The 22250-nt window shown below is 41.0% G+C and overlaps 1 protein-coding gene across 1 annotated transcript in view; it reads left to right on the plus strand.

Moving 5' to 3' along the window:
• LOC109426876 (fatty acyl-CoA reductase 2-like) overlaps window positions 1-10247 on the plus strand; it is a 43759-nt gene extending 33512 nt beyond the window's left edge. Inside the window, exon 7 of the mRNA XM_062842863.1 lies at window positions 9870-10247. Coding sequence (XP_062698847.1) covers window positions 9870-9990 — 121 coding nt within the window. The 3' untranslated portion in view covers window positions 9991-10247. The remainder of the gene's footprint in view (window positions 1-9869) is intronic.
• The last annotated feature ends 12003 nt before the right edge of the window (window positions 10248-22250 follow it).

Consider the following 22250-nt stretch of genomic DNA (forward strand, 5'->3'; position numbering starts at 1 on the left):
CCTTAGAATATGTAAATACCTTGCTTTTACTCACCGACATTCTATCTCACTTCTCCCATTCGCTCTCTGTGTCCATTCAAACCCTGCACAGACACTCTGGCCATCATGAGCTTGGCAGTCAGTCAACCCATCTCTTTTTTTTTTCTGTCTTCTATCGTGGTATTCCCTTTCATTCATTGTGCGGCTATCCGTAGCAAAACAAGCGTACGCATATATTGCCATCTATTCATCAAAATCATCAATGCTGGGCAGCCATTCTAGTACTGCCTAAAAGCACGCTCAATATTTTCCAATCAATTACTCAGAATCAAACCTTATTCACTACATAACTCTGTACAAATATTCAAATCAATCGGTTTGAAATTGGATAAGTAATAGCAGCAAGTGCCCAAAATAGATACACCTGCCCAAATGATACAATACCCTACTCCAAGAGTTTTATTAAGAATTTCTCCTTGAAACCCACCAGGAATTTTTCTAAGAATTTCTCCAAAAAAAATTCCAAAAACTTCTCCAGATATTCCTTTAAAACTTCTGCTAAGAATTCCGTCCGGGAATTTCCACAGAAATTCTTTCAAGTATTTCTACGGGAACTCTAATAAGAATTCGGATTTTGACGGCTACGCAGTCTTGTTAAATCAAAACGAGTTGTTATCTAACCCGACGTTCCGACACTTGGATGGTGTCTTCCAAGTCATCCAAGTGTCGAAACGTCGGGTTAGATAACAACTCGTTTTGATTTAACAAGACTGCGTAGCCGTCAAAATCCGAGTTGCACAGAATACAGTCGATTCTCCCCCATCTCTAATAAGAATTTTTCCAAGACCTGCTCCAATACTTCTGTTAAAAAATCCTCCAATAATGTGGCCAGGGATTCCTTTATAAACTCCTCTAGGAATTCCTCCACAGATGTTTCAATACAATCAAGAGTTTTTCCTAAATCCTTCAGAAATTCTACCAGAAATATCAACAGAAATCACCCCTGCAATTCCACTTCAAAGTCAAGAATTCCTCGAAGACATCCGCCAAAAATTCTCCAGAAAAATCCCCAAGACTTCTTTCAAGAATTCCACCAAGATTCTCTCTAAGAATTTCTCCAGTAATTCCTTGAAGAATTCTTTCACGAAATTCTGCAAGAATTCCTACACGAAAACTGATTTCCTGAAATTATTCTTAGAGAATTTCTGGAGGAATTCCTATAGTTATTCCTGCAGTAATTCCTGTAGGAGCTCCTGCAGTTATTACTGGAGGAGTCCCTGAAATAATTCCTGAAGGAATCACTGGAATAATTCCTGGAGGAATATCTGAAATATTCCTATAGGACTTCCTGGAGTATTACTTGGAACAATTACTAGAGGAATTCTTGTAACAACTCCCGGAGAATTCCAGGAGCAATTCCTGGAAAAAATCCTGGAGGAATTCCAGAAGGAATTCCTGGTGAATTACCTGAAGGTTTTCCTGAAGGCTGGATGCATTTCTGGAATATATCCTGGAGGAGTTCCTGGAGGAATCCGTGAAAGAATTTCTTGAGGAATGACTGGTGGAATTCCTGGAAGAATTTCTGGAGGATTTCGTTGGAGGAATCCTTGGGCGAATCTCTAGAGGATTTCTTGGAGCTGCTACGGAAAGAATTTATATAGGAATCCTTGGAGGAATAAGCAGAGATGGCATGCTCCTCAGAGTGCTAAGTGAGAAAATAAAAACAATATACAATACAATACACACAGCATGTCAGATGAGAAAGAGTGCGTGTAACCAATTATCTTCTGTGTGGTCCGACTGCACGCGCTCGGCATCGTTGTCGCGTCACGCACGACGGTGAGCACAGGCAAGGGCGTAGCCAGCTTTTCGGCCAGAGGAGGGCGAGCATCCTTATACTAAAAACCACTTTGCAGTAACAAGGAGTTCAAATACTTCATCATTAAAAAAAAAAATAAAAGTGACGTATGAAATATGGGTGATTAACAGGAATGGTTCAATGGAAGAATCATATATGATTATAATCCTGAGGAATTCCTCAAGATATTGCTTCAGGAATTTCTCAACAAATGCCATCATGAATTTGAATTTATACAGCAGTTTCTCCAGAAACTTCTTTTATATTTTTCCAGGTAATTTTAATGTAGATATTCCAGAAGAAATCACCTTCGGAAAACTTGCAGTAATTCCGTTGGGAATACTTTCAGAAATTTCTTCTATAATTCCTCCAGAAGTTTTATTACGAATTTCACCATGCATTCTTTTGAGAATTTCCCAAGCAATTCTTTACCAATATTATTCTTAATTCCACCAGAAATCCGTTTGAGAAGCTCCAGAAAATACTTTAAGAAATTCTCCGGGAATTCTTTCAATAATTCCAATCAAACTAAGATTCCTTTCCTTGAGGAATACCCTAAGAAATTTTTGGAGAAATTTCTTCGAAAAATCTTTTAATGAGTTCCTTCGGAATTACGGGAATTCCTTCGGAAATTCCTGGAGGAATATCTTTGGAAGTTGCTAGAGGAATGCATTCGGAAATTTTTAAAGGAATCAATTAAAAATAATTTCAGGAATTTATTTCGAAAATCCATGAGGAATTCCGCCTGAAATTTCTTGACAAATTCTTCATAAATTTCATGAGGAATTCCTTCATTTATAAAGCTCCTTGAGAAATTCCATAAGACATTCCTTCGAGAGTTCTTCTACGATTCCCTTTAGAAGATTCTTCGAGAATTCCTTGAGGAATGTCTTTGAAATAGATTTAGAATATTCCTTGAGGAACTCCTTCGGAGTTTTCGTGAGGAATTCTGCCGAAAATTCCTTGAGGAATGCCTTCAAAAATTCTTGGAGGAATTCATCCGGAAATTTCTGTGAGAATTCCTTCCCAAATTCCTGAAGCAATTCTTTCGAAAATATTAAAAAAAAATCACTAAAAGTCTCTTGAGATATCCCTTCTGAAATTCCTTAAGGTATTTCTTTAAATATCTTTCAAAACTTCCTTGAAAAAAATATTTCGAAAATTCCTGAAGAAATGCTTTTTGTGATTTTTTATTTCCTAGAGGAACTCATTTGGAAATTCTTTGAAGAGTTCCTTCAAAAATGCCTTGATAAGGAAAATTCGGAAATTGTTAAAGGAGTTCGTTTGGATTTTTTTTAACATATGTCTGAAATGTCTTATGGAATACCTTCGGAAATTTTGTGAGAAATTGTTTGATAAGTTCGTTGAGGATTTTTTTCGGTTTTTTTTTTATAAATCTTGACGAAATTCCTGAAGGAATTCCAGCGAAAGATCCTTGAGAAGTTTCTTCGGAAATTCCTCAAGAAATTCCTTCAAAAATGTACTGCGAAACTCCTATGAAAACTTGAGAAACTTCTTCAAAAATTCCTTCAGAAACACGTTTAGGGATTATGTGAGAAAATCCTAAGGAAATTTTTTGAGGACAACCGTCAACAATTTTTGGAGGAATTCATTCGGAAATTTTCGGAGGTTTTTCAAAGCAAATCCATAAGAAATTTCTTTAGAAATTCCGGGAGGGACTTCTTTGGAAATTCGTAGAGGAATTCCTTTGAAAATTCAAGAGAAAATCCTTTGAAAATTCCAGGAGAAATTCCTTTGAAAATTCCTGGAGGAATTTCTTCGGAAATACCTGGAGAAATTCCTTCCTGAAATTTCTGGAGGAATTCCTTCGGAAATTCATGGAGGAATTCCTTCAGATAATCCTTGAGCGATTTCTTCGCAAAAGTCCTGGAGGAATTCCTTCTGAAATTTATGGAGGAACTCCTTCGGAAATTCGTGAAGGAATTCTTGGAGAAATTCTTTCGAAAATTCCTGGTGGAATTCTTTCGGACATTCACGAAAGAATTCCTTCGGAAATTCCGGCAGGAACTCCTTTGAAAATTCCAGGTGAAATTCCTTTGAAAATCCGTGGAGGAATTACACCGGAAATTACTGCAGGAATTCCCTCGAAAATTCCAGGAGGGATTCCTCAAGGAATTTCTTCGGAAATTCGTGGAGGGATTCCGTCGGAAAATTTCTGGAGGAATTCCTTTGAAAATTCATGTAGAATTCCTTCGTAAAATTTTTTAGAAATTCCTTCGCAAAATTCCTGGAGGAATTCATTCGGAAATTTATAGAGGAATTCCTTCGGACATTCATGGAGGAATTCCTTCGGAAATTCCAGGAGGACATCCTTTAAAAATTCCGAGAGGAATTCCTTTGAAAATTCCTAGAAGAATTTCTTCGGAAATTCGTAGAGGAATCCCGTCGGAAAATTTCTGGAGGAATTCCTTCGGAAATTCATGGAGGGATTTCATCGGACATTCATGAAGGAATTCCTTCGGAAATTTCAGGATTAAATCCTTTGAAAATTCCAAGAGGAATTTCCTTGAAAATTCCTGGAAGAATTCCTTTGGAAATTCCTGGAGGAATTCCTCCGGAAATTCCTAGAGTAATTCCCCCAGAAATTTGAGGAGGAATTTTTCCGAAATTTCCTGGAGGAATTTCTCCGGAAGTTCCTGGAGGATTTCCCTCCGAAATTCCTGGAGGAATTGCCACAGAAATTCCTGGAGGAATTCTCTCGGAAACACATGGAGGAATTCATTCGGAAAATCCTGAAGGAATTTCTTTCGCAAAATTCCTGGTGGAATTAGATCGGAAATTCATGGAGAAATTCCTTTGGAAATTTCCAAAGGAATTTCTCCAGGAATTTCCGACAGAATTTCTGAAGGAATTCTTCCTGGAATTTCCAAAAAAAAACCTTCAGGAATTTCCAAAAGAGTTTCTCCAGGAATTTCCGAAGGAATTTCCAAAGGAATTCCTCCAAGAATTTCCAATGGAATTCCTCCGGGAATTTTTAAGAAATTTCTCCAAGAATCTCTAAAGCAATCCTTCCAGGAATTTCCGAAATAATTGAATTTCAGAAGGAATGCATCCAAGAGATTCCGGAGGGATTTCTCCAGGAATTTCCGAAGAAATTCCGAAAGAATCCCTGCAGGAATTTCCATGAATCTTCAAACGAATTCGTCCAGCAATTTTCGAAGGAATTCCTCCCGGAATTTCCGAAAGAATTCCTCCAGGAATTTTTGAAGGAATTCCTAACGGAATTTGTAAAGAAACTCCTACAAGAATTTTCGAGGGAATTCCTCTTGGAATTTCCAAAAATAAAATCCTAAAAGACTTTCCGAAAAAAATTCTCCAGGAATATCCGAAGGAATACCTCTAGGAATTTCCGAAGGAATTCTTCCAGTAATTTCCGAAGGAATTCTTCCAGTAATTTCCGAATAAATTATTCCAGCAATTTTCGAAGCAATTCCTCCTGCAATTTCCAAAGGAATTCGTCCAGTAGTTTCCGAAGGAATCCCTCCAGGAATCATAAAAAGCATTCCTCTAAGAAATTGGGAATGATTTTTTTCCAGGAATGTCCTAAGGAATTCATCCAAGGATTTTCTCATTAATTTCTCTATAGATTTCTGAAAGAATTCCTCCAGAAATTTCCGGAGGTATTCATCCAAGACTTTTCGAGGGAACTCCCCAAGGAATTTCCAAAGGAATTCCTCCAGAAATTTTCGAAGGAATTCGTTCAGGAATTTCCGAACGAATTCCATCAGGAATTTCCGAAGGAATTCCTTCAGAAATTTCCGAAGGAATTCTTCCAGGAATTTGCGAAGGGATTCCTCCAAGAATTCCGATTTTTTTAAGGAATTCTTTCAGGATTTTTTGAAGGAATTGCTTCAGGAATTTCCGAAGCAATTCCTCCCGGAATTTCCGAAAGAATTCCTCCAGGAATTCCTGAAGAAATTCATTCTGGAATTTCCGAATGAATTCCTCCAGGAATCTCCAAAGGAATTCGTCCAGCAATTTCCTCCAGTAATTTCCGAACGAAGTCCTTCACGAATTTCCGATGGAATTTCTCCAGAAATTTCAGAAGGAATTCTTCCACGATTTTGCGAAGGGATTCCTCCAAGAATGTTGGAAGAATTCCTCCAGGAATTTCCAATGGAATTCCTCCAGCAATTTCCAATGGAATTCCTTCAGAAATTTCTGAAAGAATTCCTCCAGGAGTTCCTAAAGTAATTTCTCCTGAAATTTCCGAATGAATTCCTCCGGGAATCTCCAAAGGAATTCGTCCAGCAATTTCCGAAAGAATTCCTCCCGAAATTTCTGAAAGAATTCCTCCAGGAATTTTTAAAGGAATTCCTAATGGAATTTCCGAAGGAATTCCTCCCGGAATTTCCGAAAGAATTCCTTCAGGATTTTCCGAAGGAATTCTGCTAGGAATTCCCGACGGTAATTCTCCAGGAATTTCCAAAAAAAAATCTAAAAAGAATTTCCGAAAAAAATCCTCTAGGAATTTCTGAAGGAATTCCTCCAGGAATTTCCGAAGGAATTCCTCCAGGAATTTCCAAAAGAATTGGTCCAGCAATTTCCGAAGGAATTCATCCAGTAAATGTCGAAGAAATTATTGCAGGAATTTCCGAATGAATTCCTCCTGGAATTTCCAATGAAATTCGCCCAGCAATTTTCGAAGGGATTTCTCCCGGAATTTCCGAAAGAATTCCTCCAGGAATTCCTCCTGGAATTCCAAAGGAATTCGTCCAGCAATTTCCGAAAGAATTCCTCCCGAAATTTCTGAAAGAATTCCTCCAGGAATTTCCGATGGAAATCCTGCTGGAATTTTCAAAAAAAAAAATCCAAAAAGTATTTCCGAAAAAATTCCTCTACGACTTTCCGAAGGAATTCCTCCAGGACTTTCGGAAGGAATTCCTCCAGCAATTTTCAATGACATTCGTCCAGCAATTTCCGAAGGAATTCCTCCAGGAATTTCCAAAAGCATTCCTCCAGGAAGTTTGGAATTATTTTGTCCAGGAATTTCGTAAGGAATTCACCTAAGGATTTCCTCACGAATTTCTCTATGGATTTCTGAAAGAATTCCTTTACTAATCTCCGAAGGTATTCATCCAAGATTTTCCCAAGGAACTGTCCAAGGAATTTCTGAAAGAATTGCTCCAGGAATTACCGAAGGAATTCCGTCAGGAATATCCGATGGCATTCTTTCAGGAATTTGCGAAGGGACTCCTCCAGGAATTTTGGATGGAATTCCTTCAGAAATTTCTAAAGGAATTCCTCCAGGTATTTCCGAAAGAATATCCTCAGGAATTTTCGAAGGTATTCCTCCAAGAATTTCCGAAGGAATTCCTGCATACATTAAAAAAATACGAGGATGCAGGAGAATTTTATTTTTACTAGTCAAAAACAGCTCTGATCATCTAAGTTTTTCAGTTAAGTTAGAATATAGTTGATCGGTCAGGGGGGGGCCACGGCCCCCCCCTGCCTCCCCCTGGCTACGCCCTTGAGGAAAGCAAGAGAAAGTACAGTCTAACACACAGCTCACATCGCAGCGCTGCGCTACTCTGTACTGCCGAGAACCTACAACTTGTAGCTCAGACAGCGCAGATGTGTAGCACAATCCTAGAAATGAGCGAAGCTCACGCAGAAGAAGTTTGAGCTCTGCGACGTCTCACGCAGCTGGTGTGGCAACTTACACATTCGCACTCTCACGCAAAGTTTTACGGCTGCACGATGTGTGTTTGTTGCCGGTTCACATTCATAGCAAAACAAAGCGGCGCACATTTTATTGAAGATGTGTGTGTACGCAGAGCTGTTTATCAGTGTATCTATGCCATCTCTGGGAATAAGTTGAGGAATTCCTGAAGAAGTTCCATGGAGAAATGGAGGAATTCCTGGTGGAATCCCTGTAGGATTTCCTGGCGGAATTCTGGGATGAATCCGTGCAGGATTTCATGGAGAAATTCTTGGATAAACTCCAGGAGCAAGCCCTGGATGAATTCTTGGTTGAATCCAGGAGGAATCTCTGGAGGCATCCCTGGAAGGATTCGAGGTGGAATCCCTTGAAAAATCTGTGGAGAAATTCCACCACGAGTCCCTTGAGAAATTTAAGAAGGAATCCCTGTGAGGAAGAACTCTTGTAAGAATTGTTGGAGGAATTTCGGCATGAACTTGTGGAGAAATTTCTGACGGAATCCCTGGAAGAATTGCTGGATGAATTTCTGAAAGAACTCCTTGATGAATAAGCAGTTATTCCTGGAGAAAGTCCTGGAGGAGCTATCATAATTGCACTCTGAGACTCTAAAAGTAGCGCGAGAGTCCGCTACAGTAAAAATATCCAAAAATTTACAGATATTGCGACCCGTACTTCAAAATACATTTGGGTCCATTTATATGTCAGTGAACACCCAACTAGCATCATTTAGAGATACTCGTAATATTATGAGGTGCAACAGACACAATCGTGAAAGAATTATTCCGATAGAGTGAAGAGAAACAAGAGAAGAGTTTGTAGACCTTGATGGTCTAAATTCCACAGTAGTTTGGAAAGCCTGGATTAACTGAGGCTCCATCAACAGTATAGACTCCATTCTACGAATAGTTTTAACAATTAAAGCATGATACAGTATGTAGGTATCGTAACCCAAATTTCAAAGTGTATTGGAGGCCATTTGTGTTTCACGGAATGTCCAACTACCACAATATCAAGTTGATCGTAGCATTGCTAGGTCTAATGGGCATCAACGTGACTAAATTTCTCGAACAGTGTAAACACAAATGTTAGTAGATCCAGTAGATCTTAAGAAGTTGAATTCCAGTGTAGTTTGGATGACCTAGATCACCCAGTTCACGTACCATGATTTTTTTAGCGGTGCTATGAGGTTTTTTGAGTACCGTTGACTATGTTCTGTGATCATTCATCGTGTATAAAATTTGACTTAGAGTGTTGGATTTGTGACACAAACTTCATAGTACTTTGGAGGACTTGGAATAGCTCTGGAATAAAAAAATACAACAGACCACGATGGTAATACATTGCATATCAAGGATCAGTGAAACTGTTGATAATTAGCAACACGATCAAATTTGAGCAAAAACATGTAGAATTAAAAAAAAACAGAAAACATATGTTCAGCCACCATCAAAAAGGGAAGGATGAAAAGGGGGAGGTACCATGCATTTCTCAGCACAACTATTACCCTCGACTAAAAAAAAAAGACTTCTGGATGAAATGTTTTAAAAACAAAGAAAGTGTTTATGGGCTAAAAAAAATCCCAAATGGAGGATAAGTGGACCTGGCCTTCTGATACCTGATACCTCCGCATTCATGATCTTATCCAAGTTTTTACTAGAGAGCCACTTCAGCAGTGAGAGCTGTTGTACGTTTCACCGAAATAAAATTTCGCCGAAAACATGTTCAGGCTTTTTTGCCCAAAATACTTAGCTTTGAAATCAATGAACAAAACGGTGAGTCTGGAAGTTGAAAGCGGTTTCAGCTAATCCCACGTCTCCACTAGACAGAAATGTCTTGCCTTTTTTCTGGACACATGTGTCATGACAGAAGTGTTCTCTCGCCGTTTGCATGGAGAACAGCGGTATTGATCATTTCTTTTACGTTTTCTCTTTCTGGCAGCAAAATGGCAAGACATATCTGTCTAGTGAAGACGCGGGGTAACAAGAATGTGTCTTGAAAAGCATGCTTCATATACCTACTGCAAAAATGAAAATATGTACTCTTAAACATATACTCCTTTAATCTTATTACTTTATCGTATGCATCATTTTCCTAAAAGGCACAGGATAGCTTGTTATGCCTAAGTTATCCCCAATTTTAAGAAAATTAAAATTCATAAACGTAGAGCTACTTTCATCATTTTCCCCATCAACCAATTCAAAGCACCGCAATATTGTTCCATCACCATTCAACTCAACAACGCAACAGCTTACACACTCACACAGAGGCCACTCACACCCAACGGAAACTCTGATTAAAATTTATTCACTTCCATTAACGTTTTCCGCTGTTTCATCTTTCTTCCGGCAGGATCCACTTTATGCAGCGGCTGCTACAGAGGCTGGTCTGGGTTTGGATTTGCCTCCGTTTCACCCGGATGACGTCCAAGTTCGTCCTCGGAAATTTGTTCGCCATCCTGATAGCACAGTAGCTTGAGCGAGCATCCATCCGCTCCAGGCAGTACACGCGACGCGGGTTCGCGTATGTGTGTTTTCTAATTCAAATAATTATCACCCCGTGGCGTGGCATCATCATCGTCATCATCGTCTCGGTTGGTTTAGGCTTAATTTTACAGAATCTATTCGATGGATTGGTAAACAAGGTTATTTCGAACCGGTTGAATTAATTAGAAGTTGCAAATAGGATGAAATTGGAGCAGCTTAATGCAGAATTACATAACCTTAACAACACGGATGAATTGGTTTTTGGGTTTAAAGAAAGAAAAGCCTTTTGATATCTTTTCGTCACAATCATTCATTCATTCATTTTGTTTTCATACAATAACTCATAAAGCAAAATAAAAACCAAATTAGGAAACAAAACAAACAGAGCATTTTGAGTAGGATCAAATTGGGAGCACCCTGTTTAACAGATGGAACAGCCTCCCTATTTAGAGAGTCTATTTTATGCGTTTGCACTGCACAATGGGTCCAGAGTCGTTTTTTCATCATTGTGAAATTAGGGTGGCCCTTCTAGTTTAGCTGATCCAAACAATTGCATTTTAATAGTTTTATTTACGTTTACAAAATGTTCTACAAAGTTGTGAAAAGACTTATTTGAAGCACGTTTGCCGAAGAAACCATTACTCTATGGTTCCTATCTGTAGGAATAAGGTATCTGTATTAAACATTATTTGGTTTGTAATTACAACAAGGTTCATCAGTAGTTTTATATCCAACAATAAATATTTATGTCTAACAAAAATTGTCTGAACAATTCTCCCCGTGTTTGCCAATAATATACCTAAATGGATCTAAGAGTGTAGATTTGAAGAATCCATCTCAAACGCGATAATGACGGCGTCGGGCTTGGCGTCGGGTAAGCGTGACGAGCGAGACCGTAAACAAGATCGCGGGCGGGAGGTGTCAGTTTTGTGACGATTGAAATGGTGAACGGATCTGTTCGATCGTGTGTGTGCGAGAAAGATGTCATTTTCAAATAAATAAATTGGAATCGAAAAAGTTACGTTTTTATTTAATAATATTAAGAGAAATCCGACACTATCTTATACATTTTTTTAAAGATTCATGTTAGGATAATCCATGAAATTCAGTTTACATACATACATTTATTTGTTCAACAACATTAAGACAAAACATAATCAACAATAGTACACCACAATACTCGGTTTGTGGCTGCCGCTCTCCATCCTCAGTCGCGTCCAATGCTCGCCAGGTCACGCTCCACCTGGTCCGCCCTTCGTGCTCTCTGCGCTCCACGCCTTCTTGTGCCAACCGGATCAGTTGCAAACACCAGCTTTGCAGGGTTGTTGTCCGGCATTCTTGCAACATGCCCTGCCCAACATATCCTTCTGGCTTTGGCCACCTTCTGGATTCTGGGTTCGCCGCGAGCTCGTGGTTCATCCTTCTCCGCCACACACCGTTCTCCTGCACACCGCCGAAGATCGTCCTTAGCACGCGTCGCTCGAAAACTCCGAGTGCTTGCAGGTCCTCCTCGAACATGGTCCATGTCTCGTGTCCGTAGAGGACCACCGGTCTTATTAGCGTTTTGTACATGGTGAATTTGGTGCGTGGGTGAATCTTTTTCGACCGCAGTTTCTTCTGGAGCCCGTAGTAGGCCCGACTGCCGCTGATGATGCGCCTCCGAATTTCACGGCTCACGTTGTTGTTAGCCGTCAGTAAGGATCCGAGGTAGACGAATTCCTCCACCACCTCGAAAGTATCCCCGTCTATCGTATTTTTTTTCCTCCCCTGTTGGGGAATTTAAGCCACTGCGTCCAATAAGATGAACTTTTGTGGCATGTCCCGTTTTGATATTCGCATCTAGCCAGCTAATTACCATGTGTCAAGTAATCAGCTTCTGCCACGACGCGTCGTCTCCCAGTCAGGTGCAATGGAATTAATAAACCCCAAGACCTTCCCAGGTTCTGCAGATTAGATCTCACTGGGTTGCAAGCAACCACTATTTAGAAATCTTTGCCTGCGCATGTATAAAGCACCACAACTGCAAAGCAGATGTTCCGAGGTTTCACGTTCCGTATTACAGAAACGACAGATATCACTCTGAATCTGGCCAATATTTTTCAAGTGATACCTGCTCGGACAGTGTCCAGTTACTAGGCCAGTGTATGTACATAGAGCTCTCTTGTTGAGCTCTAAGAGCTTTTTGGTTTTATAAGCATTTGGTGTTATAAATCGTTTTGACTGATTGCAATTTTTGACATCCATCCAATTTGATATCACCCTCTGCTCAGCCCAGCATTTCAGATCCATTTTAATTGTACAGTTTGATATTCCGCAGAATGGTTCTGGAACAACAAATTGTAAATTGGAACCACTTTTAGCAAGCTCGTCTGCCATTTCATTCCTTTCAATGCCGCAGTGACCTGGAACCCAGTATAAGTTTACTGAGTTCCCTTGGCACAGCCTGCGCAGTGAAAGAATACATTCCCAGACAAGCTTTGAAGTACATTTGTAAGCGCACAATGCTTTTAGTGCAGCTTGACTATCTGAGAAAATACAAATATTTGCATATCTGTATTTTCTCTCAAGGCAGATATTTGCGCATTTCAAAATAGCAAGAATCTCTGCTTGAAACACCGTAGGATAGTGTCCCATCGCCACTGAAATTTGTATTCCAGGGCCGTAGATTCCTGCTCCCGTTTTCATTCCAACTTTTGAGCCATCTGTATAGAATTTGATTGATCCTTGACGAACAGTGGGACCTCCGACTTCCCAATCTGCACGAGTTGTTTCGTGCAACTTGTAAGGAACATCATGGTTCTCCACAGGTTTCATCCAGTCTTTAATCATTTTCATTACTGGCCTATTTTGGAAGTATTGTGAAATGCTCAGGTGACACATTCCAGCGTAACGGGACACCGCGAGGAACTAACTTTCGTGAACAAATGACGTCTGCAATCAATTATAATGTTCATGATCATATGGTTTAACAGGTTTTATAACAAGCTTATTAGATGTACTTGCTGATGCAATACTTGTTCTATGGGGTTTTAGTTCCAATTTACTTTATATAACATGTTACATTTCGTAACGGGACACCATCGCAGAAATCTTCTTTTTAAAATGTTCAATCTGAAATGCGTATATTAGCTCTGTTATGAAGTTTTGAATAATAGAGTCTTCTAGACATTTCTTCTTTGGATTGATGTGAACAAGATTGCCGAAGTGAGTTTTACTGAGAAATGTATAGTTTTGGAAATATTCTTGATTTAGTTTTGGGAGCGCAGCGTTACGCTCGCGTGAAAACAGTGTTTTGCAAATGGTGTCCCGTTACGGCTAAAGTCATCTAGTTGTAGATTGAATGCTTTGCTAGATAGAATGTTGGTGTCTTCGGCAATATTTTTCAGACAGATAGTAGCTGTCCAGCAGGACATCAATAGTCCTTCAAACCCACTCTGGCCCTATGGTGGCCATCGGAATGGGCCCTGGGAACCTGTTTCGAGTTTTATTTAACCTTCACGTATCCGACCCTCCACAACTCATTTTCAAAAGGCTGGCATTTCGCCAATTTTTATCCGATTTTTTTTAAGTCACCCTCAATTGATCATAAATTGGAGCTAGTTTATTATACTCAAGTGGCCATGCAATATCCGGAACCATTCCGGAGATATTCCGGATTGTGCTGGGGTCAGGGGGTTGTCAAAATGGCCAAAAGTGATTATTTCGTATGTTGTTGTGTTTGAACCATCGATTTTCAACGAAATTTTTGTAGCGAATAGTGAAACACAACTGCTATAACCAGATTTTAATCAGTTGGCCCATCCGGATTCCCGTGACAGGCTCCGCGGGGCCTCATTGGGGACACTTCTGGCTTTCAACCTAAACATGCCGTGCGATATATCAATTTTCATGATTTCGAATGACTGAGTCAGAAACGATAGACCACAGACAAACAGACGTAACACTGGCGAAATTTCTATCGACGATGCTTTTAACGATCATTCTATATCTTCATAGTTGTCGCTTTCACAACCAAAGGCGGGCACATCGTTTTTATTTGCGTTTGACGTTTAACACTAGCGCCTTCTATTGACGATATTGTACAACGCAGTGTTTCTTGAAACTTTTCCACCAGGTGATAGTAGTGTGAACTGGGCGATGATTTTCACGAAAATTGTTCTAGGTGTTACGTCTGTTTATCTGTGGATAGACTGAAGTATGTATCAACTAAATGGACACCTCGGAACATTTAGCACAGGTTCCACGGGGGTGTCATCGGGAACATTTCTGGTTTGTAACCAAAACATGCCGAGCGACGTATCAATCTTCATTTCGAAAGAATTGGGATAGAAAAAAATGACTTAAGTAGGGTATGTGTTCCATCAGTAATCTCACGCTCCCATTTTCATCCCATTCGAAAACAAGCGATTACGGCACCGATTGATTGCGTTCTTTTTGTTTTCATGGGTGCTCACTTCTAACAAAAAACACAAAAATAAGAAACAAAACAAACAGCGCTTCAATCCTTTGTTTTTCGTAGGATGAAAATGGGAGCCACATGCTCAACAAGGGAACCAATACCCTATGTATCAACTGATATGGCTGCTTCGTAACATCTCGAGCAGGTTCCGCGGGGGCCTCTCAAACACAACACACCCGAAATAATCACTTTTAGCCATTTGGCAAAACAGATCCCTTCCCCATCCCCTGACCCCAGTACAAGCCGGAATATCTCCGGAATGGTTTCGGATACTACATAGCCATTTGAGTGTAATAAATAAGCACCAATTTATGATCGATCGAGGGTGCCAGCATTTAGAAAATGAGTTAGCGGGGGTCGGGTACGTGAAGTTTAATTGTATCTCCAAAACTATGGTTGTGCGACGTATCTATCTTCTCGGTTTTTCCACATTCTACATTATAATGATCCGAAGAAGAATCAATGATATCTTAGTACATTCTTCCAACACAGTCTTTTCAAGCATATGTCGCATGTTGCTTTAATCCTTTATTGGAAGGCTCATGTGCCTTGGGAATAAAGGAGCCAATTTTCGTTGAAATAAATTTTACATTTTAAAGGGCATTTTTCTTTTATTCTATGTTAGTTTTGGGGAACCGTTGAATTTACCGTTTGGTCGAGGTTAGAGAGAACAAAGTTTTTTTTTTTTTGAGGGGATGGGATTGTGGGGGCTTTCCGTTGATATTTAGCTAACGACAACCAGTAACGATACAAACAAATGGATTTCGAGAAGAAAAAAAGTTGTCAACCAAAACGACAAGACATCACAAAAAGTAATGCTACGCCATTTTCGGGATGCATTTTACATTTTTTTTCAATAAGAACATAAGCTTCAAAATAAGTTTGTCGTCATAAAAGTAAATTATACGGTGATGAATGGGGTAAAGAAGGAATGCCAACCATCACTTCGGGATCTTCAAGTTTTGAACGCTGTGTGATTCTAAAAACCTTTTTATACATCATGGTGGTAATTCATAGGACATGTTGAAAAGGTTATAGCTTTTAAAGAGTATGCTGTTATCACAAAACTTAATAAAAATATCACTTTTTATACTGATCCACCAGAATACCTGCCCTTTGTTTACGTAGTTTCCGTGGAGAGCTGAGAAGTGGGCTTTGTTCCAGTAGGGGCGTTACACCAAGAAGGATAATGAAAATATATACACTCTATAATATCATTTCATCATGATTACAGATTTTTGGTTAAATATTTGATCAAACCAAACTTATTTATCCACTTATGAATGTCTTTAAAATTTACGTAACGGGACACCAAATCTACGCACCCATTGTAACGCCTAAGATAACGCGTCGATGAAGGTAACCCATATGTTGGAAGAAAGGTCTCCACGAGTACTATAAGAATCCTGAAAATCATTTTTCTAAAGCTAGTAATAAATTCGCTATTACAACAAATATACTATTTTCGTAACGGGACACCATCAAATTGCGGCTATTGCAAAAAGTGCTTAAAACATATCAAAACCCTTTTTTATGAAAAGTGTCCTTTGGGTGTATAAAATATACGTTATTATACTACATTAATAAAAAAATAGTTATTATGTTTTCAAACTTTACCGTGCCAGCAGGCATATTTGAAAATTATCAATGAAAAAATTATTTTTTCTTACATAACATGCTATTACTTCACCTAGCTATTTAAATACGTAACCAGTCAAATTTTAAGTAAAACAAATGGTTTTCCTAAGATTTAATCTACCCTTTTTCATATGCTGGAAAGCTTGGGGTGAAACAATCACTTTGATATTTCACACCCTTGGCGTAGAGGTGCGTGGAATGTGTCAGGTGACCTACAAGATCACCTGGCATAAACTTTTCAATTCGTTTAAGTCGCAGCAATTCCTTTTCTGCTTCTAATTGCACGTACTCGTGCAAAGGTAGCAGATTGAGAATCGCTTTTGATGGAGTGCTACGCATCGCTCCTGTAACAGCAATGGACGCAAGACGTTGGATTTTCGCAAGCTTTGATTGCGTGGTAACCTCTTTTGTTTTTGGCCACCAGACAAACGAAGCATATGTCACTTTTGGGCGGATTATGGCAGTATAAATCCACATTATCATTTTTGGTTTCAAGCCCCACTTCCTGCCAATAGTTTTGGAGCATAACCAGAACGCACTTGTTGCCTTACCGATCACGGACTCAATTTGAGCATTCCAGTTTAGTTTGGCATCCAGAATCAAACCTAAGTATTTGACTCGATCACTAGGATGAATTTGTATCCCTCCAAGCCGAAAAGCTTTTAGGTTGATCTTCCTTCTCCTAGTGAAAGGGACAATTACGACTTTTGACGGGTTGATGCTAAGGCCCTCCTTAATACACCATGAATGTGTATAGTTTAGGGCCCTTTGGATTCTCTCCGAAACAGTTTCGTCATACTTTCCTCTCACTATTATGACTATATCGTCTGCAAAGCCCACAACTTCGAAACCTCTTTCCTTCAAGCTTCTTAGAAGATCGTCTACAACTAAGGACCACATTAGTGGTGAGAGGACTCCTCCTTGAGGGCAACCCTTTGTTGCCCTTACTGTTATAGAAGAACTTCCCAGCTCAGAGGTGATTTCTCTTTTTGCAAGCACAGTATGAATCCAATGTATGATACATTGGTCGAAGTTTTTATTCTCCATGGCACGCTTCATAGATGAATAGGAAGCATTATCAAATGCTCCTTCAACCTATATCTAAAAAGGCGCATAGAGCTATTTCTTTTGCTGAGAACGTTTTTTCCACCTTTGTTACTAGCGAGTGAAGTGCCGTAACCGTTGACTTACCAGATTGATAAGCAAACTGGAAGTCAGACAGGGGATGCTCTTTTATGTAAGAAGAATTGATAAAATCCTTCAAAACCTTTTCCATAGTCTTCAACAAAACTGAAGAAAGACTAATTGGTCTATATGCTTTCGGATGCGTTTTATCTCGTTTCCCCTTTTTCGGGATAAAGATAACTTTTACAAGTCTCCATTTTGATGGAACGAAATTCAATCTCAAACTAGCCTTGAACATCTCAATTAGTGATGGAACCAACACCGCTTCTCCGTTTTGAATCAGTGCTGGAAATATCCCATCAACTCCTGCAGATTTAAAAGGCTGAAAAGATCTTATCGCATTTTCCACTCTGGCCTTCGTGAAGATTTCATCAGCTAAATCTGAGGCGGTGTTTACTGTACTATTTGACTCCATTGAGTTTATACTAGGACATCCTTCACCTTCCAGAGATATAGTATCATTGGAATCCACACTTAGAACCGAACGTGGAAAATGGGTTTCCATCATTAAATCCAAAGTTTCACGAGGAGTTTTGGTAAAAGCTCCATCGTCACGCTTCAGATTTCCCAATTCATTTGCATGATCTTTTGCAAGCGTTTTTTGTAGTCTAGCAACTACAGGAGTACTGTTTATGTTTTCACATGTCAGCACCCAAGATTTTCTTTTAGATTTTCGTATTTCGTTGTTGTACTCAGTCAGGGCTTCCCTATACTGAGTCCAATCTCCCGTTTGTTTCGCTCTATTGAACATTTTACGAGAAAATTTTCCTAGGCGATCCAGTTTAAAGTTCCACCATGGCACGTCTCTAGTAGAAGACGATTGTATGGTGGGACAGCTGCTGTTAAAGGAATTGATGATACTTTCATTTACTCTTTGAGAAAATGATTCCAACTTTTGGGTTGAATCAATAGTTTCTCCCATTGTAAATGAATGCGTATTCAACAATTCGACATATTGATCCCAGTTTGTCTTCCTGGGATTTATAAATGCAGTTCTAGAATAATCTCCACCGCTCCAATTGAAGATTATTTGTTTATGATCAGATAGAGAAATCTCATCTGACACGTGCCAGTTTGTGATCTTGTCAAAGATTGCAGCGTTGCACAGTGTTAGATCCAAGACCTCTTGTCTGATTGCATTTAAGAAAGTAGGTTTATCACCATTATTACAAATGTCTATATTGTTCGAAGACAGATACTCTAATAGTGACTCACCTCGACTGTTAATATCCGTACTACCCCAAACCGTGTGATGCGCATTGGCGTCACAGCCAATGATGAACGATTTGTTGTTTTCTTTACAGAATTGAACAAATGATGCGATCTCAGGAGGAGGTACCTCAGGAACATCACCAGGAAAGTAAGCTGAAGCCACAGCGATCTCAGTTTTACCCCTAGTGGTTGGTACCTCTACCATGACCGCAACAATGTCCCTTCTGATAAACTCTGTAATAGGATAACATTTTAACGTTTTACGTACTAGGACAGCAGTTCTGGGAGAATCTTGTTGCTCATCATAAAATAGTTTACTATTTTGTGTCAGAACACCAAGAATCTTTCGTTTATTGGACCATGGCTCTTGAATAAGCGCCACTTCCAGTCCTTCTTTTTTAAACCTTCGACTCAACACAGCAGAAGCACCTTTTGCGTGATGAAGGTTTACCTGTACAAACTTGATTCCAGTCATGAAAATATACATTTACCCACTTTTATTAAGCCTCGGAATTGAAACTTTAGAAAAGTAGCCGATTATCCCGGAGACAAATTAGGTCCACTGCGTCATTGCTCCGTTTAACACAGTAAGGGCAAAATACTGTGGACGTAACATTACTACCCAGACGGATCCGGTCGTTTTCGGTTCCGCCTACCAGCATGTACTTTGTTTTTGAGGCATTCACCACAAGTCCGACCTTTGCTGCTTCGCGTTTCAGGCGGGTGTACAGCTATGCCACCGTTCCAAATGTTCTGGCAATAATGTCCATGTCGTCCGCAAAGCACACAAATTGTTCGGATTTTGTGAAAATCGTTCCCCGGCTGTTGAGCCCGGCTCGTCGCATCACACCTTCCAGAGCGATGTTGAAGAGTAGGCATGAGAGTCCGTCACCTTGTCGCAGTTCCCGGCGAGATTCGAATGAACTGGATAGTTCACCCGAAACCCTTACGCAGTTTTGCACAACGTCCATCGTTGCTTTAATCAGTCTAGTCAGCTTCCCAGGAAAGCCGTTTTCTTCCATGATTCTCCATAGCTCAGCGCGGTCCATACTGTCGTATGCCGCTTTGAAGTCGATGAACAGGTGATGCGTTGGGACCTGGTATTCACGGCATTTCTTGAGGATTTGCCGTACGGTAAAGATCTGGTCCGTTGTCGACCGGCCGTCGATGAAGCCAGCCTGATAACGTCCCACGAGCTCATTCGTTTTAGGTGACAGACGACGGAAGATGATCTGGGAAAGCACTTTGTAGGCAGCATTCAAAATAGTGATCGCCCTGAAGTTCTCACATTCCAAATGGTCGCCTTTCTTGTGATTGGGGCAGATTACCCCTTCCTTCCACTCCTCCGGTAGCTGTTCGGTTTACCAGATTCTGACTATCACCCGATGTAGACAGGTGGCCAACTTTTCTGGGCCTATCTTAATGAGTTCAGCTGCGATACCATCCTTACCAGCTGCTTTGTTGGTTTTGAGCTGGTGAATGGCATCCTTAACTTCCCTCAGCGTGGGAGTTGGTTCATTTCCGTCCTCCGCTGCACTGGCGTCGTCGTTTCCCCGCTGCCGTGGGCCCCCGTGCCTATGTTCTCCACGTCGTTCAGGTGCTGATCGAAGTGCTGCTTCCACCTTTCGATCACCTCACGTCCGTCCGTCAAGAGGCCTCCGTGTTTATCCCTGCATATTTCGGCTCGCGACACGAAGCCGTTGCGGGATGCGTTGAGCTTTTGATAGAACTCCCGTGTTTCTTGGGAACGGCACAGCAGTTCCATTTCTTCACACTCCGCTTCTTCCAGGTGGCGCTTTTTTTCCCGAAAGAGGCGGGTCTGCTGTTTCCGCTTCTGTTTATAACGTTCCACGTTCTGTCGAGTCCCTTGCTGCAGCATTACCGCCCTAGCTGCATTCTTCTCCTCCAAAACCGTTCTGCACTCTTCGTCGAGCCATTCGTTCCGCCAATTCCGTTCCACGAACCCGATGGTGCTCTCGGCTGCGTCGTTGATGGCTGCTTTCACTGTACTCCAGCAGTTCTCTAGAGAGGCCTCATCGAGCTCGCCCTCGTCTGGCAACGCGGCCTCGAGATTCTGCGTGTATGCTGAGGCGACATCCGGTTGTTTCAGTCGCTCTAGATTGTACCGTGGTGGTCACCGGTATCGTACATTGTTGATGACGGAGAGTTTTGGGCGCAGTTTGACTATCACCAGATAGTGGTCGGAGGTGATGTTGGCGCCACGATAATGTCGGAGAAGTGCCGTCCGTCAATCAAAACATGGTCGATTTGAGATCCCGTCTGCTGTGGTGATCTCCAGGTGCTACGTATGGCCATATTTTTGGAGGCGGCGAAATCAATGAGTCGTAGGCCGTTTTCGTTCGTTTGCTGGTGGGCGCTGAACTTACCAATCGTCGGTCTGAATTCCTCCTTCTGGCCTAACCTGAGCGTTTAAATCTCCTATGATGATCTTGACGTCGTGGCTTGGGTAGCGATCGTACTCGCGTTCGAGCTGCGCGTAAAATGCGTCCTTGTCATCATCAGTGCTTCCAGAGTGTGGGCTGTGCACGTTTATTATGCTGAAGTTGAATAATCGGCCCTTGATCCTCAACCTACACATTCTTTCGTCGATCGGCCACCAACCGATCACGCGCCTCTGCATGTCGCCCATCACGATGAAAGCTGTTCCCAGCTACTACCAATGTGTTTTTCCTGGATTGTGCCATCTTGCATCGATGCAAGTAGAGCCACGAGACAATTAAGAGCGTTACAAAAGACGTTCGTCGTGCACGAAGAGCGATTGTCAACTGACACAGCACTCAATTGACTGTAAAAGTTCCCTTTGTCTTGCAGTTCGGCAGCATCGGTTGACGCGTAAGATTGGATCATTTTAAGGTTTCGAACCCGTATTCTGAATCTGACTATTATCCTCTCATTAATAGGTTCCCACTTCATGAGCGCAGCGTAGGTCTGAGTGCTGAGCAGGAAACCAACTCCACGGTAACAAGGAGCGTATTCGCATCGTAGGCCAGAGTATAGCAGAATTTGACAAGACGCCAATCTGTGTTCTCAAAAATCGGCCAACGGACTTCGCTCAGCCCTAGGATCTCAAGCTTCATACAGCATGCCTCATTGGCTAGTTGTACCAGTTAACCCTGGGCTAGAGTAAATACATTACAAGTTCCAAATCTTGTACATTATTTCGCTCTAAAAGTCGTTGCCGTTGAATTAGTTCGTAATCTTTAATTTTCGGTTTCTGTAACGGTTTTTGGGTTTCGGAAACAGTAGGTTGTTGGCCTAAGACACCCTATCCATCGTGATAGGGCTGCTTCCGGTGGAGGAGCATTTCATACTCAGCCGCTGGATGCCAGAACAGACGCTGTTTGAGCCGCACCTCCTTGATGAACAGACGCTCGGGTCGTACCTCCTCAATCTAGCTGAAGGCAGAAGGACAACAGTGCCCAGGCTGCACAACCAGCTAAGCACACACTCTTAGCTGGCGGTCTTTGTCATCGCTTGACCCGTGGACGCTCTCCTTATCGACTCACCGTTTTGCAGCCCAATGACGATGGAGAGTGGCAGCCGCAAATCAATTATTGTGGCGTATTATTGATGATTTTGCCTTATCTTAAATGCGATGTTTAACAAATAAATGTGCGTATTGTGGGTGCCCTTTAATTCGCCTCGCCTCAAAAACCTCATCCTTAGTCATCCAATTGCACAAAATTCAATTTCCTGTATCCTGGGCTGTCATCATATCGAAACAACTCAAAA

This window comes from Aedes albopictus, chromosome 3, assembly GCF_035046485.1.
Source record: "Aedes albopictus strain Foshan chromosome 3, AalbF5, whole genome shotgun sequence".
NCBI lineage: Eukaryota > Metazoa > Arthropoda > Insecta > Diptera > Culicidae > Aedes > Aedes albopictus.